Source organism: Eriocheir sinensis, chromosome 53 (assembly GCF_024679095.1).
Source record: "Eriocheir sinensis breed Jianghai 21 chromosome 53, ASM2467909v1, whole genome shotgun sequence".
Classification (NCBI taxonomy): domain Eukaryota; kingdom Metazoa; phylum Arthropoda; class Malacostraca; order Decapoda; family Varunidae; genus Eriocheir; species Eriocheir sinensis.
Genome location: NC_066561.1, coordinates 7,266,307 through 7,283,889, shown reverse-complemented (window position 1 = coordinate 7,283,889; position 17,583 = coordinate 7,266,307). Strand labels below are relative to the sequence as shown.

At 40.5% G+C, this 17,583-nt stretch overlaps 1 protein-coding gene across 1 annotated transcript; it reads right to left on the bottom strand.

The window, feature by feature from the left end:
- Window positions 1–5,292: 5,292 nt before the first annotated feature.
- LOC126983299 (spermatogenesis-defective protein 39 homolog) lies at window positions 5,293–17,287 on the bottom strand. The gene is made up of 14 exons (XM_050835962.1): window positions 17,062–17,287; window positions 16,236–16,328; window positions 15,457–15,616; window positions 14,866–14,994; window positions 14,574–14,647; window positions 14,107–14,316; window positions 13,310–13,398; window positions 13,091–13,118; window positions 12,420–12,561; window positions 11,003–11,289; window positions 7,371–7,505; window positions 6,842–6,931; window positions 6,299–6,397; window positions 5,293–5,742 (listed from the first exon to the last, which is right to left on the bottom strand). The coding sequence occupies exons 2-14, from the start codon at window positions 16,314–16,316 to the stop codon at window positions 5,722–5,724; spliced, it is 1,545 nt and encodes a 514-aa protein (XP_050691919.1). The 5' UTR covers window positions 16,317–16,328; window positions 17,062–17,287; the 3' UTR covers window positions 5,293–5,721.
- Between the last annotated feature and the right edge of the window lie 296 nt (window positions 17,288–17,583).

The following is a 17,583-nucleotide window of genomic DNA, read 5'->3' as shown; positions in this document are numbered from 1 at the left end:
AAAGAAAATTTTTTTTTATTTTCCTTTTTACGCCAGCAGCAATGCTGCCTCAAAATAGAGAGGGGGGGGGGGTCGGGAGTTTAAACGAGGAGGTATTTTCGCAACACCGCTGCAGCCTCATGCCAGCATGACCCAAGCCAAGCTTGAAGTAAACATATTCAATAAAAGTAAAAAAAAAAATAAAAAAAGTCTTTTTTTGGAGCGTTTCCATGACTGCACTGCTGAAGGTTTGCAAAAGATCCATAAATTGTATATAATACTGAATATTACGACTTTTAAAGTTTGAATTAAATAACTTTAAAGGCAAATAACTCAAAAATTTCTCCAAAAAAATAATGTGATATTCTGATTCTCTGGACAAAAATACATAGAAAATCTATATTTTTTCTTCTTTTATTTTACTGAGTTTTGAAAATTATTATAGTTGTAAAATCACCTCAATCCAATGATGTCAACAGAATTTGCCAGTCATCTAACATACAAGCGAAGTGAAGAAATTGATATTTTCTGAAGCAACACCTGTGTTGGGCAACAGAGACAGACACCCTGCCTGCCTGACAACAGTCAATCAGCAGCGTCCTCACTTACTGGGCCAGGGATCCAGCAAAGTGACACTCCAGCACCCCAATGTGGACTCCCTGCACTCACTACAACACTGAGGCAGCACCATTAACATCTCCCCTGGTACACTGCCTGGTGTGTGGTGTGGAAGGTTAAGCTGACTGAAAATACAAAACTAGAAAATTACATTCAATTAAAGTATCAAAGAATTCTTTAAGGTGTCTCATTCCCAAAAAACTTCCCCCCTTTGGTCTCTCAACCTTTCACTACAGTTGTGTGGCATCTGTATTGTGGCTCAAAACTACACATCACAAATTTTGTGCATAACAAACCTGAATGTTCTGTTCATAGTACTGGAGCCTCAAAACTACCCAGAACCAAGGCCTGGGTGCATACAGACAAAGACTAAGACAGATGGCAGTCCTGCTACACACACCTCTTATGTTTTTGGGGCTTCACCTCCCATGAGTTTGTCCTCTTGCAGGGAAGACTGAGGCAGCAGAGTGGGAGGCACAGCCCAAACACTTTGTAAGAAGCATACGTAGCAAGTCTGTGGTCTGTCCAGTCAGGCCTTCATACGCCCAGGCCTTGGGTGTGGCCAAGCTGCCTCAGGTGTCGGCCCTCAGCACATGAAACAGAACATTAAGGTTTGTATGGCACATGTGTGCTTCCAAGCCACCACCACCTCCATCTACCAAAAACTAACTGTGACTTGCAATAATTACCAGTTAAGTATACAATAAAAATGTGTCATGATTTCTAAATATCATTTGAAAATGTTTGATTGCAATAAAATAATTATCTAAATATATATCAGACCTTCACTGTTCTATCATTGAGTTATTGATCCTTTCATATGAACTGTCATTAAAATTCTCAGAGTAACCTGTATAATAAATATCCTCAGTACTGGAACACTCGGCAATCAAGGGCCTGTGTGTGTGTGTGTGTGTGTGTGTATTAAAATGAAAAGTGGACATGCTGTGGCACCATCCTTTGGCAAGTCAAAGATATATAGCTACAGCTAATTAAATAAGACATTTAAACTAATATGAAAGTTTGATAACATCTTGCACATAATTCTTTTTAGAAATTATTACTTTTAAATATTTTGCAATCATAGAATACTAAACACAGTCCCTCCAGTGACTAACCTGATAACAGTTGCCCTACAAGGCCTGCAATATAGCCGAGATTGTAGCATTTTCATAAAGAGCGAGACGACGCGCCCCCCTGCGTACGCCCTCACTGACCAATTGATAATATGAAGGCACATACGGCTATAAACTAACCTAACCTATGCGATCCCAACCACTGCACCCCACACCACAGCCACCAGCCAGACTGTTACACATCTGCAGTACTGGCATGGCTATTTTTTACACTAATTGCTCAGTGGCAAAAATAAATATAAAAAAGCCCACTAATCACTCTCCTATAAACAAAGTAAAAATGAGAGGCCAAAAGAGAGATTTGCTTAGGAGGTTACTTTCCAACCATGCACGCCTTCATAATTATGGTTAAAGTGCATGTATATACTTTTGCCCTTAATCCATAATTTTAAAATGTATGAGAAATGGCAGAGCTAAACTACACATTCACCCAATAAACTACCGTAACAAAGCAATGTCAGCCAGTGGAGTGAGTTGGGTGTGATTCTAGACCTTTTTTTTTTCTTTTTTTTTACAACAAAGGAGACAGCTCAAGGGCACACAAAAAAGGAAATAATAATAACAAAATAAATCCCGCTACTCCCCTCCACCTGGTAAAGTAACCTATGTCCCATACCAGCATCCCAAAACACTGAAAAACAACCTCCCCCCACAACCTTAAATTTGGCAACTGATCATCACAATATAAACAATTAACATCACAATATTATCCACAAACCTCATCACACCATTCTGCAAGTTCTCAACCACCACGACAGACACCCTGACCTCTGTGAATCTTGGCTACACACTTTCCTTTCTTCTTTTTCACTGTTTTGTGGTTTCCTAGGACTTTTATCAGCAAATTGACTCTGTGATGTGGAGTGTGTATTACTGAAGGTGAAGAGAGGACGGTGGACTTAGTAGTGGAGAAGACTGAGGACTGGAGTGGACTGTGGGCTGAGGCGAAGCAGCGAGCGAAGCAGCTTTGAAACACTGAACAGACCGCGTGGCTGCTTCGTGATTAGCTGATTTTACTAATACTCATTTCTAACTCTTCCCAATCCATTCACTCCCTCACATATTATAGAAAGACATCATTATTAGCGACGATTCATCACAGGTTGCCTATTAGAGCTCTTTTTTTTAATATTATAACGTATCAAGGTTTTGTCTCAAGGACCAGTTAATCTCTCTCTCTCTCTCTCTCTCTCTCTCTCTCTCTCTTTCTCTCTCTCTCAGTAGTTTAAAAGCCTCGCTCAATGACGTCACCCAATGAGCAATTCTAATTAAAAAGCCATTCAGCATTTTAAACCACCCAATTTGAACCTCCTTGATCATAGCTATATATATTTTCAGTCATATGCTGTTCTTGTGTCTATTTTGACTGAGCACAAGAGAAAAATAAATAAAGAACATGTAGTTAAAATGTTATTCAGGAACAAAAATGAACCTTACCTGAACGAGGCTTCACTGGAGGGTTCAAACACGAATGACCCTTCACTGCCTCACTCCTAACCAACACTTCCTCTTCAATTACCTCCAGCTTATCCATTTTTCTATTAGCTTCATGCAGATAACCTGAAACTACCACTATTAAGTATTAACACTATACCATCTCACCAATACTACAATATCCTACAGTTCCCCCTACAGGCTTACCAGTTTTCTATGTTTCATGCAGATAACCTGAAACTACCACTATTAACACTATACAACCTATCCTACCACAGTACTACAATATCCTTAACTTGTCCATCATATATCCACTTACCGATGATGTGTCGTGTTCCTATAGGCGTTGAGGGCTATGGGTTGCCTTATCTTCAACTCTTGTCCAGAAGTATACCCACCACCAGCTGCTCTTATTAATCCATCCATCCATTTTCTCTCTCATCAGTTTTCACTTACCCGAGTCTTGCATTGCTTCATTACTAGTACTGGAAATGGCGTTCACTCTTCAATATTGTTAGTTCTCCATCATAACATTACCGCCTTATACTGCAAATGGCATTCCCTTATCTACTAGTTCTTCCATTGTCCCATCACCTCATCTTCTACAATTGGGATTCACTCATCATTTACTAGTTCTACCATTGTTTGATTTGTTTCATTAGCTCATTCTACTACAAACAGCATTCCCTCATCTACTAGTTATCCCATTGTTTCATTGGCTAATTCTACTACAAACAGCATTCCCTCATCTACTAGTTATCCCATTGTTTCATTAGCTCATTCTACTACAAACAGCATTCCCTCATCTACTAGTTATCCCATTGTTTCATTGGCTCATTCTACTACAAACAGCATTCCCTCATCTACTAGTTATCCCATTGTTTCATTAGCTCATTCTACTACAAACAGCATTCCCTCATCTACTAGTTATCCCATTGTTTCATTGGCTAATTCTACTACAAACAGCATTCCCTCATCTACAAGTTATCCCATTGTTTCATTAGCTCATTCTACTACAAACAGCATTCCCTCATCTACCAGTTATTCTTCCATTGTTTCATTAGCTCATTCTACTACAAACAGCATTCCCTCATCTACTAGTTATCCCATTGTTTCATTAGCTCATTCTACTACAAACAGCATTCCCTCATCTACTAGTTATCCCATTGTTTCATTAGCTCATTCTACTACAAACAGCATTCCCTCATCTACCAGTTATTCTTCCATTGTTTCATTAGCTAATTCTACTACAAACAGCATTCCCTCATCTACTAGTTATCCCATTGTTTCATTAGCTCATTCTACTACAAACAGCATTCCCTCATCTACTAGTTATCCCATTGTTTCATTAGCTCATTCTACTACAAACAGCATTCCCTCATCTACTAGTTATTCTTCCATTGTTTCATTAGCTAATTCTACTACAAACAGCATTCCCTCATCTACCAGTTATTCTTCCATTGTTTCATTAGCTAATTCTACTACAAACAGCATTCACGCATCACTAACTATTTCTACCATTCCTTTCTTACTTCCCCTTACTGCAAATATCACTGAAATTCACTTACTATATCTACCATTGCATCATTACTTCCTTGTCAGCAAATGGTAGCTATTCTCTGAGTCTCATAATTTTGATCTCTCCCTTATGTTGATGGTGCTTGGGTTATTCTGAGACTGTTGATGATGGCTGGGTTGGTGTTAACTTACTGAGGGGCGGTTTTACAGTCACTGGTTTTCGTTAGTTAGCCAACAAATGAAATCTTTCCTCGCTGTGGTTTGGTTGGGTTGGTTGGAAAGTTTCGTTTAGTCGGCGCAACATCTATGGTTATATGTCGGAGAGAGACAGGAGAAGGAATTATAGGAGAAGGGAACAGACCCCAGGAGACGGGACACAACCCCCGATTAATACCTGGTACCCATTCACTGCTGGGTGGACAGGGGCGTAGGGTATCGGAAAAGCCGCCCAAATTTTTCCACTCCGCCCTGGAATCGAACCCGGGCTCTCTCGATTGTGAGCTGAGGGTGCTAACCACTGCACCACGAAGCCTCCTGGTTGGGTTGGTGCTCTGAAATTCTGTCACCTGCTGTTTTCATGGAGGCTGGAAGGACAATGACTGGAAACTAATGGAAACAGATCATGTATTCCTTGCTAAAATCTCATGTGACATGCAATCAGGCAGTTTTTATGTGGAACCTGACCCACTTTGATGTCCACTCACTTCAAGTATATCAACATAGCACATTCAACATCTTCACATCACTTGGGAAGGCAGCTTGTCGGAATATGTGATAATATGCATAGAAATATATATATAATCTTGCAGGTAAACTATATATGACTGCCCAATACCTACTCTGGGCACAACACAGATACAAACAAAACAAAACAATTAGAAAAGTGAGCAGTGAGATGAAGTAGCAGTTATATGAAAGACTTGTCAGAGCCATAATTACTGTTTCTAGGACAAGCTAATCCTTGCCTCGTGAGATGGACCCAGAAGTAGCACCCGAGGCTTGTACAAAGAGATGCTGGAGGATAGTTTTTCCATTTCTAGTTTTTCCATTTCGCAGTCTGGGAAAAGAACAGAAATTGAGGTACTGTTAGGTGAAGTTAGGTAAAGTTGAGGTGAATAAGTAAATTAAAAGAAGTAAAAGAAAGGAAAGGAAAGGACGGTATGGTAAGGTTAGGTATGGTTAGGTTAGGTAAGGTAAGGTGAAGTCAGGTAAGGGAAATTAAGGTAAGGTGAGGTTAGATAAGGTCAGATAAGGTTAGGTAAGGTAAGGTAAAGCAATGTAAGGTAGAACAAGGTTAGGTAAGGTAAAGTTAAGTAAAGTTAGGTAGGGTAAGGTAAATTTAGGTGAAGTAAGGTAAGGTTAGGTTAGGTAAGATAAAGTAAGGTAAGGTAAAGTTAGGTCTTAGATTAGGTGAGGTAAAGGTAAGGGAAGGTCAGGTAAGGTAGGGTAAGGTAAGGTTAGGTAAGGTTAGGTCAAATAAGAACTATTGTTAATATTCCTCTAGATATTACACACCACCACCACCATCATCATCTACACCCAAAATGTTTAATATGACGGAGAGACTACTGTTAACCATCCCCCGGCTGCCCTGATGGCCTGCCTGAGCTCACCTTCAGTGCACTCTCTGCCTTGAGGTACTCCGGGGACCCTGCAGGGATCTCCTTCATGTAGTGCTCCAGGGCAGTGCGATCCTTCTGGCTGATGTGGACCTGAAACACACAGACAACAACCATTAACACTTAAGCATGGGATGATAGAGAGGAGATGCCATTCAAACGCTATGGTTGGTATTATAAGATACTTTCAATTCTCACATCAGTATTTCTCCTCATCTTTGTCAGCCTCTCTATTCAGGCCTCAAGATTCAATGGTCATTCTGCTCTACTTCCTCATAAGTTATATAATGAAGAAATCACAAAAATGATGTGGAACTGTGGAATCACTCGGCATAAATAAAACTCTTACTTTGCATTTTAACTTATCATAACCTTTGTTTTATACCATTCTTTACAGCCAAAGGTAGAGTATTTGATCATCTATCTCTACTTTGCACTGTCGCTATTGTCATATCATCGCTGTAATCTGATGTATACCATTCTTTCAACTTAAGGTACAGCAACTGGGCATAAAATGATTCAGTTGCCTTTACTCACATCAATGACTGCCTGGTGACATTTGTAGTTGACGGCCAGCTTCAGGCGCATATCCACACTGTCTATCAAGCCTATGTAGACAGCCAACACCTGCCGAGGAACACAGAGACGAATGCTGAACAAAAACACTGGGGAGGAAAATCACCAAGTCACTGTGAAAAACGAGTGACAATAAATAATAAAACAGAGAGACAAAAACAATATCTAAAGGATCCTGTTTTCTGGAACCACTAAATCACTGTGCCTTCTCATCATAGTAAGACAAATAAGAGGTCCGTTTGAGTGGGACCCGAGCCTTCCACAGCACTGCCACATCACCCCCCAAACAACATTCTCTCTCTCATACATCAGCTATTTACTATTTAAAGTTGTTTGCTAAATAAAATGTGCTAAATCATGTGTTTGAAGATAACCTAATTATAACCTAACCTAACCTAACCTAACCTAACCTAACAAAACCCCCTACAGTTATTATAGGTCTTGACTCACCCAATCGGACTTCAAAGCAGGGTCTAGCTACAGTACTCACGTTGGAGGGCGCGCCGCTGCCATGGAGAGTGTGCACTACTCGGTCCATGGGAAGAGTCGCCTTGATCCCTGTTGTCAGTATTTTCCCTGAGCCTCCAAATGCCGAGGTGAGTGAGCCCAGAGCCCCCAACAAACCCTGTGAGGAAAACGAGATACGCGTCACCACTGGGGTTCTTTGTTGATTTATACCATAAGGTGCTGGCTATCATGTGTTTGAAGATACCCTAACCTTAGCCTAACCTAACCCAACAAAACCCCAAACAGAAAAATCATATATGCTTCCTTACTAACAAGACTTTCTATGCAGAAAAGTGAGGTCATTCACTGTTGATTTATACCATAAGGTGCTGGCTATCATGTGTTTAAAGATACCCTAAACTTAACCTAACCTAACCCTACAAAACCCCAAACAGAAAGTTCATATATGCTTCCTTACTAACGAGACTTTCTATGCAGAAAAGTGAGGTCATTCACTGTTGATTTATACCATAAGGTGTTGGCAATCATTTGTTTGGGGATACCATAAACTTAACTTAACTTAACCTAACCTAACCAAACCCCAAACAGTTACTATAGGTCTTGACTCAGAAAACTCATATATGCTTCCTTATTAACGAGACTTTCAATACAACAAAGTGAGGCCATTCATTGTTGATTTATACCATAAGGTGCTGGCTACCATGTGTTTGAAGATACCCTAAACTTAACCTAACCTAACCTAACCTAACAAAACCCCAAACAGTTATGACTCAGAAAATTAAAAAATGCTTCCTTAATAACGACACTTTCTATACAACAAAGTGAGGTCATTCACTGTTGATTTATACCATAAGGTGCTGGCAATCATGTGTTTGAGCATACCATAAACTTAACCTAACCTAACCTAACAAAACCCCAAACAGTTACTATAGGTCTTGACTCAGAAAACTCATATATGCTTCCTTACTAACGAGACTTTCTATACAACAAAGTGAGGTCATTCACTGTTGATTTATACCATAAGGTGCTGGCAATCATGTGTTTGAGCATACCATAAACTTAACCTAACCTAACCTAACCTAACCAAACCCCAAACAGTTACTATAAGTCTTAACTCAGAAAATTCAAAAATGCTTCCTTACTAACGAGACTTTCTATGCAACAAAGTGAGGCCATTCATTGTTGATTTATACCATAAGGTGCTGGCTATCATGTGTTTGAAGATACCCTAAACTTAACCTAACCTAACCTAACAAAACCCCAAACAGTTACTATAGGTCTTGACTCAGAAAACTCATATATGCTTCCTTACTAACGAGACTTTCTATGCAACAAAGTGAGGCCATTCATTGTTGATTTATACCATAAGGTGCTGGCAATCATGTGTTTGAAGATACCCTAAACTTAACCTAACCTAACCTAGCAAAACCCTAAACAGTTACTTGAGGTCTTGACAGAAAATTCAAAAATGCTTCCTTACTAACGAGACTTTCTATGCAACAAAGTGAGGCCATTCATTGTTGATTTATACCATAAGGTGCTGGCTATCATGTGTTTGAAGATACCCTAAACTTAACCTAACCTAACCTAACCTAACAAAACCCCAAACAGTTACTATAGGTCTTGACTCAGAAAATTCAAAAATGCTTCCTTACTAACAAGACTTTCTATACAACAAAGTGAGGTCATTCTCTGTTGATTTATACCATAAGGTGCTGGCAATCATGTGTTTGAAGATACCCTAAACTTAACCTAACAAAACCCCAAACAGTTACTATAGGTCTTGACTCAGAAAACTCATATATGCTTCCTTACTAACGAGACTTTCTATACAACAAAGTGAGGCCATTCATTGTTGATTTATACCATAAGGTGCTGGCAATCATGTGTTTGAAGATACCCTAAACTTAACCTAACCTAACCTAACAAAACCCCAAACAGTTACTATAGGTCTTGACTCAGAAAACTCATATATGCTTCCTTACTAACGAGACTTTCTATGCAACAAAGTGAGGCCATTCATTGTTGATTTATACCATAAGGTGCTGGCAATCATGTGTTTGAAGATACCCTAAACTTAACCTAACCTAACCTAACAAAACCCCAAACAGTTACTATAGGTCTTGACTCAGAAAACTCATATATGCTTCCTTACTAACGAGACTTTCTATGCAACAAAGTGAGGCCATTCATTGTTGATTTATACCATAAGGTGCTGGCTATCATGTGTTTGAAGATACCCTAAACTTAACCTAACCTAACCTAGCAAAACCCTAAACAGTTACTTGAGGTCTTGACAGAAAATTCAAAAATGCTTCCTTACTAACGAGACTTTCTATGCAACAAAGTGAGGCCATTCATTGTTGATTTATACCATAAGGTGCTGGCTATCATATGTTTGAAGATACCCTAAACTTAACCTAACCTAACCTAACAAAACCCCAAACAGTTACTATAGGTCTTGACTCAGAAAACTCATATATGCTTCCTTACTAATGAGACTTTCTATACAACAAAGTGAGGCCATTCATTGTTGATTTATACCATAAGGTGCTGGCAATCATGTGTTTGAAGATACCCTAAACTTAACCTAACCTAACCTAGCAAAACCCTAAACAGTTACTTGAGGTCTTGACTCAGAAAATTCAAAAATGCTTCCTTACTAACAAGACTTTCTATATAACAAAGTGCGGTCATTCTCTGTTGATTTATACCTTAAGGTGCTGGCAATCATGTGTTTGAAGATACCCTAAACTTAACCTAACTTAACCTAACAAAACCCCAAACAGTTACTATAGGTCTTGACTCAGAAAACTCATATATGCTTCCTTACTAACGAGACTTTCTATGCAACAAAGTGAGGCCATTCATTGTTGATTTATACCATAAGGTGCTGGCTATCATGTGTTTGAAGATACCCTAAACTTAACCTAACCTAACCTAGCAAAACCCCAAACAGTTACTATAGGTCTTGACTCAGAAAACTCATATATGCTTCCTTACTAACGAGACTTTCTATGCAACAAAGTGAGGCCATTCATTGTTGATTTATACCATAAGGTGCTGGCAATCATGTGTTTGAAGATACCCAAAACTTAACCTAACTTAACCTAACCTAACCTAGCAAAACCCTAAACAGTTACTTGAGGTCTTGACTCAGAAAATTCAAAAATGCTTCCTTACTAATGAGACTTTCTATGCAACAAAGTTAGGTCATTCTCTGTTGATTTATACCATAAGGTGCTGGCAATCATGTGTTTGAAGATACCCTAAACTTAACCTAACCTAACCTAACCTAACAAAACCCCAAACAGTTACTATAGGTCTTGACTCAGAAAACTCATATATGCTTCCTTACTAACGAGACTTTCTATACAACAAAGTGAGGTTATTCTCTGTTGATTTATACCATAAGGTGCTGGCAATCATGTGTTTGAAGATACCCTAAACTTAACCTAACTTAACCTAACAAAACCCCAAACAGTCACTATAGGTCTTGACTCAGAAAATTAAAAAATGCTTCCTTACTAACGAGACTTTCTATGCAATAAAGTGAGGCCATTCTTTGTTGATTTATACCATAAGGTGCTGGCAATCATATGTTTGAAGATTCGCAAAACAACCAGCACAACCAACACAGCTTGCTCTCCATACCTTGCTACCGAGCCAGGAGTCAAGTTCGGAGGGCAGTGGCCAGTGGTTCACCCTCGCCCGTCCCCGCAGCACCGTCCACAGCAGCGCACGGTCGTTGATGTCAAATGCCTTTCTCAGCGCCAGTGGACTCCCCAAGTGACCCTCCCCGGCCTCCCAGTGGTACATGCAGCAGTAGAAGAGTGTCGTCAGGAGGGACTTTTCAGTGACGCTGGCTGCCCTCGGGTATTTCATCAGCATGGGGTTGGTGAAGTCCTTGGAGTCTGCTTCGTCTATGGCCATCTGCCGCTCTGGAAGGGATGGAAAGAGTCAGATAAAAGGTAAAGTTGAGGGTATATGTTATAGCTGTGCATGGCCTAGTGGGGGGTTCATGTGTAATGCTAGGAATATTATCTTACGCCATACTGTGTTTCCCTATTGCGATTTTTGTCCCTCTTTGCAGACGATTCTATTATAACCCCTTGACTGTGGATTTCCTACAAGAAGCCATCACCAAGCTACAGAAATGGAACAAAAAAAGTGGCTGCTACAATTCAATGAAGAAAAATGTAAAGTCATGCACCTTGGGAGGGGAAATCCAGCATACCAATACCACATGGGAAACACTCCACTATCAACCACAGAGGCAGAGAAAGACCTGGGAATATATATTACCAGGCAACCAGTGAAGGGATATCCAGCGCACCAATACCACATGGGAAACACTCCACTATCCACCACAGAGGCAGAGAAAGACCTGGGAATATATGTTACCAGGCTACCAGTGAAGGGATATCGAGCACACCAATACCACATGGGAAACACTCCACTATCCACCACAGAGGCAGAGAAAGACATGGGAGTATATGTTACCAGGCTACCAGTGAAGGGATATCCAGCACACCAATACCACATGGGAAACACTCCACTACCCACCACAGAGGCAGAGAAAGACATGGGAGTATATGTTACCAGGCTACCAGTGAAGGGATATCCAGCACACCAATACCACATGGGAAACACTCCACTACCCACCACAGAGGCAGAGAAAGACATGGGAGTATATGTTACCAGGCTACCAGTGAAGGGATATCCAGCACACCAATACCACATGGGAAACACTCCACTACCCACCACAGAGGCAGAGAAAGACCTGGGAGTATATGTTACCAGGCTACCAGTGAAGGGATATCCAGCACACCAATACCACATGGGAAACACTCCACTACCCACCACAGAGGCAGAGAAAGACCTGGGAGTATATGTTACCAGGCTACCAGTGAAAGCCAAATCCGTGCCAATTGCAGCGGACGGGTTAAAAAGCAAATCTACACTATATGAACAGTTCAGGAGGAGTGCTTGGCAATTTTTTTTGTTTGTTTGTTCTTTTCCGTTGAACTGCTTCTGTTACTATAAAAATGGAACGGAAAGGATCCAACACCTATTAGCTTGATGTGATCCTTGACCTGCTTGGCTTCCATGGACAGGGATGAGTGTGTGAAGTGGGAGTCCAGAGCCTTCTCCATGTTCTTGATCTTGACCTCGGGAGTCTTGCCGGTGAGTGCCAGCTCGTACGAGAGGATCTGAAACATGAAACAGAGGTTGGTATTTTTAGATGTTTCAACCTCTCACATCAGCTATTTTCAAAGGCCAAATAAGGGATTAATCAGATTTTAAAGAGTGTTTTTTAAGTTCATAGTGCAAAAGGTTCACTAACTGGGTTTTAATAAGTTTTTTCACCCTTTGAAATGCCAAAAAAGAGACTAATCGGGTTTTAATGAGTGTTTTTTCAGGTTCATAGTACAGAGGAAGGGTCAAACTACCACCAGGGTCATTGAACTACCCACAGAAATGCCAAAAAAAAGAGACTAATCGGGTTTTAATAAGTGTTTTTTCAGGTTCATGGTACAGAAGAAGGTTCAAACTACCACTAAGGTCATTAAACTACTCTCAGAAATGCCGATAACACCTACAAAAGCCTCGTCAAGTATGTGAGCTCGGCCGCAATATGTTTATGATTACAAGCCAGACTCTTTCATCCCCATACAAGTCACTGTGAAGCTTCGTACCGCATCAAAGACTATCTCAGAGGTGAACAGTATGCAAACTTACAGCGGCATCTTCAGGCTTCCCGAGTAAACTGAAAGGAAAGGAAACAAAAATAATTGAGGAAAGTTAAGTAGCAGTTTGACTTTCTCAGGAATCACAAGTATCATACATAGTTCTCTTCATCAGTACTTTTTCAAGGCAGCGAGAAAGGTTACAAGCCGAGTTATGAGGAGAAGGAGGAGGAGGAGCGTGCATATTCGAGTCACAATAAACAAACATTACCTCAAGAAGTCGATCGCCTCGGAATACTTGTGTCGCTTCCGCAGGTAGTTCATGTAGAGGTTACACGCTTGTGGCCTGGTTTGCATCTCCTGTAGAAACAAACGAGGCATCATGAGTGACCTTCACGAAATACAAAGGGTTAGATATTTCTCACATCATAAGAATCATCATCATAGGAAACATCATGAGTAACCTTCGCAAAATACATAGCATTAAAAATTTCTCACATCACAAGAATCATCGTCATCATAAGAAACATCGTCATAAGAAACTTTCACAAAATACATAGGGTTGAAAATTTCTCACATCATAAGAAACATCATCAGAAGAAACTTTCACAAAATACAAAAGGGTAAAAACTTCTCAAACAAAAAGAAGTATTCATGGAAGTTGTTGAACCTTATACCACAAGATGACAGTGATTGCATTTCAGTCTTTTTTTACGGCAAAGGAAACAGTAAAATCGTAAAAGGAAAATAAACTAAGAGTAAACCGTCTTAAGCACTGCTCCGATATATGAGAATAGAATAGAGTGGAATATTAGCAATACTCAAGTTGTTATTCCTTTGGTTTGGGTTGGCCTCTTTCCCAACCCATGAATATAGTAGGAGAGGTATCAAGGCACCTCTCCACCCGAAATTGACCTCTCTTTCGGCCACTCGCTACTTTTATCTTTTTTAGGAGCATTTAGCGGCTTTTATTCTGCACTTTTTCATGCCCTTGAGCTGCTTCCTTTCCTGTAAAAAGTAAAAATAAAAAAATAGTGCAAAGATAACTTTAATTCTCTTTCTACTGACCGTTGTAAAGATGGACTTTTTAACCGAGTTTTTGAGGTGCAGAACAGTTGCCAGCACTGCACTGCCATCCATGGTGCCCAGAGCCGTGTCCAGCAGGGCCAGCTTGTCCTCCAGGCTCCGGTAACTCTCCAGCGAGTACGGCTGAGCCAGGATGATCCGGTTCACTGTGTCATCCGGCGGCAGCGTCAGGTTGTACCGGGAGTATGAGTTCTGTAATGAATGGGTGATGACTGAGGCCCAGGGTGGTAATGGGATGAACTGTTGATGATGTGAGCTTTGATTTTATGGATGAGTAACCATTTTAAAACTACTCTTGATGCATTACCTGAGCTAATACCAAAAGACACAGAAAGGAACATATAATATCAGATAAAAGGCAAGGTGACGCTACTTTTTACCAGAACACTAATTACCTTGCACTAGAAACACCAAGAATAAGTAAAGGTATATTACATAGTTCCTCTCACCTCTAATCTTTTCTTTAGCTGTTGTATTTCAGTGTCTTTGGAAATACACTGCACACACGAAGAACTTCCTTGTCCTGAAAAAAAAATTAGGAAATGAAACACACAAGAGAAATTCACTCTAATATAAGTTCAAGAATCCTAAAAAAATATCATGTAGACATAAATTATACAGTAAATCATATTCTATACTCTAATGAGGATGATAATTATTCTTTGATCATGGTGAATTAATGAAATAGCAATTTTTGGTGGTTGAGTTGCTTTGCTTTTCACTACACCCTGCGGTCAGCACCTTGCGATGAGTTCCACTTGATGGAGACGGAGGGCGGCTTCCAGGAGTCAAGTTTCTCACCAATGGCCTTGCCCACCCCCGACACACGGCTGCTGCTGCTGCTGGTGTTCCCGGTTCCCTCAGCATCAACTGACGACCAGAAACAAAGGCATTAGCTGTGAACCATATCCCATACATTATCCTCAAAGTAACATATCTATTTTCTCCATCCAACTCCATAAGGGAAAATAATCATGTTGAGTGAAAAGAAGAAGAAAAAGAAGAAAAAAGAAGTAGAAGCAGATGATCATATCCATATTCTGAAGACATGTGATGGAGTTTTGACTTACAGAAATATCAAAACAGTGGCAGACAAAGGTAAAAAGGCTGTCATGTGAACTGAGCTACAAAACCAATCACTACGGGTAATTCTCCCAACAGTTTTCACAGCAGACCTATATATTTCTTACACGAGTACTACTTGGAGTGGAACATAACCAAAACAGTGAAACATAGAGAAACAAAACCAATGAGTGAAGTAAAAAGATAATATCAATAACAATAATAACATAAGTGAAACATAACCAATTGGCAACCCACTCTGCGTCTTACCTATGTTCCAGTCAGACGCCGAGCGCACAGTGATGTTGTCCGTGATGCTGCCGCCACCGCCACCGCCTCCCTCAACGCCGCCTCTGAGGTTGGGCGGCTGGGGGGGTTTGCCTTTGGAGAAATGGAACTCTGACAAATTGCCCGTCCATCCCACCTCACACTGGGAAAGGAAGCAAAGGAAGGATTATGGTGGGAATGTTCTTCGACTCAAGTGGTTATTATATTCATGAGAGGTTTGTGTTGGTGACAGGATTCAGTTTATTCAGTTTATCTTCTCCCGAAATTGATCAGTCTTTTGACCTCTTGTTCTTTTGTTTGAGCAGCACTTGGTGAGCTTTTTTTTAATATCAATTTGTTTTAGTGCCCTTGAGCTGTCTCCCTTGCAGTAAAAAAAAGTAAATGAAAAAATAAGAGAGGATTCAGATTATATTCATGAGAAGATACAGTTTATAATTTTGCAACAGGATTCAGATTTACGTTAGCAGGCTTTTTTCTCATTTCTTTTTGCCCTTGAACTCTTTCCCTTACCGTAAAAAAAAAAAAAAATACAGGTTTCAGACTATATTTAGGAGAGGATTCAGATTATATGTACAACAGGATTCAGTAAACTAATATTGCTGAGTTACATCTTCATCAAAGCTTATGTTAGGTAATATTACTGTTAACAAGACTGCCTAACAAAGCTATTTAAGTTTGGGGTTAGGTTAGGTTATATTCATCAGAGTTTATGTTTGGTTGAATGACACAAAAGTTTGGGTAGAGAGATATCACAAACATACATCCTCATCGAAGAAGTTGTCGAGGGCAGATGGAGCTGTGTCCGTTGATCCCCAATACGCCTCATTCTCTGCCCGACTCATCCTTCACGGCTTCTGTCGGTACATAAAACGAACTTGTTGATGACCTTAGAAATGAAACTAGCCAGGTCATAAAAGATGGGCAACCAAAGTACTAAAATGGCAGTGCAGGGTGGACATGAGGGCAGACAGAGAGACAGATGGAGAGTACACAAAATACACTTGTTCATGACCCTGCAAAAGACAAAATAAGAAACAGAAGTAGCCAGGTCCTAACAGGTAGACAACCAGAGTAATACAGTGGCAATGTAGGGTGGACATCACAGCAGACAGAGAACCAGGGGAGTGAGTGAACACTTCCCACATTCCTTCATGCAGGTCACACAGTGGTTGTTCACGCACAAAGTTGTCAACAAAGACACAGGCAGCCGTCTTTACCGCATGGGCAGGACTACAGAAGCATAGTTCCCAGGGCAAAACTTAAGAATAACCACTCCAAACCAATATTCGTAGTAATTTAGCACGTGAAAGAATTAGTATTATAATGCATTTTCGTATACGTTTTACCTTGGGGAGGGGCCAGGGGGGCAAGCCTCTTTAATTATAGAGTTAGGTGGCTTGGATTTTCTAAGTCCATTGTTATTGTTTCACAACCGCCTCTATACACAGACAGGGCGACCATTAGTACGTTGTTCAGTACATGGTTACGTACCTACCCTGCTGCCCTCTATTTCACCTCTCACTCTCATTCCTGGTTGCATAAGTAAATGATTAAGTAAGTAAATACGTAAGCGAATGTTACGTGTACCTTATATGTGTCTGAGGGGTATCGTGGCTCAGGGCTGTCCCATTACGAGGCCTTGCTCATAGAGAGGGGCCTATAGTGCCGCGACCACCAGCCAGGGTCAGGAAGGGTCATGGAAGGTCAAGAAGCGCCAGGAAGGGTCACACAGCTCCCTCAGTGTCAGGGGGCGGACGTTCCCTCCCTTGTTGACACACTCGCTGTTTGGGTCCGTTGTTCCCCGAGGCAGTTGTGTTGACTGTCGGTCGTGAGTTTCGCCTTTGTAACGGCACTCCCTGATGTGTCCTACTGTCTGGGTCTGTTATTTTCCTCTATTTCTTGCATTCTTTTTACTCTTATTGTCCAAAACTTGTGTACTGTTGCTTTTGTTTCTTTGGTGTCTTCATAATCTGATGTGTTTTTACTGTCTGGGTCTATTTTTTCTCTTTTTCTTTCATTCTCTTTTTCTCTTATTGTCCAAAACTTGTGTACTGTTGCTTTTGTTTCTTCGGTGTTTTCATTTTCAAATAAAAAAAAATTCGCCTTTAT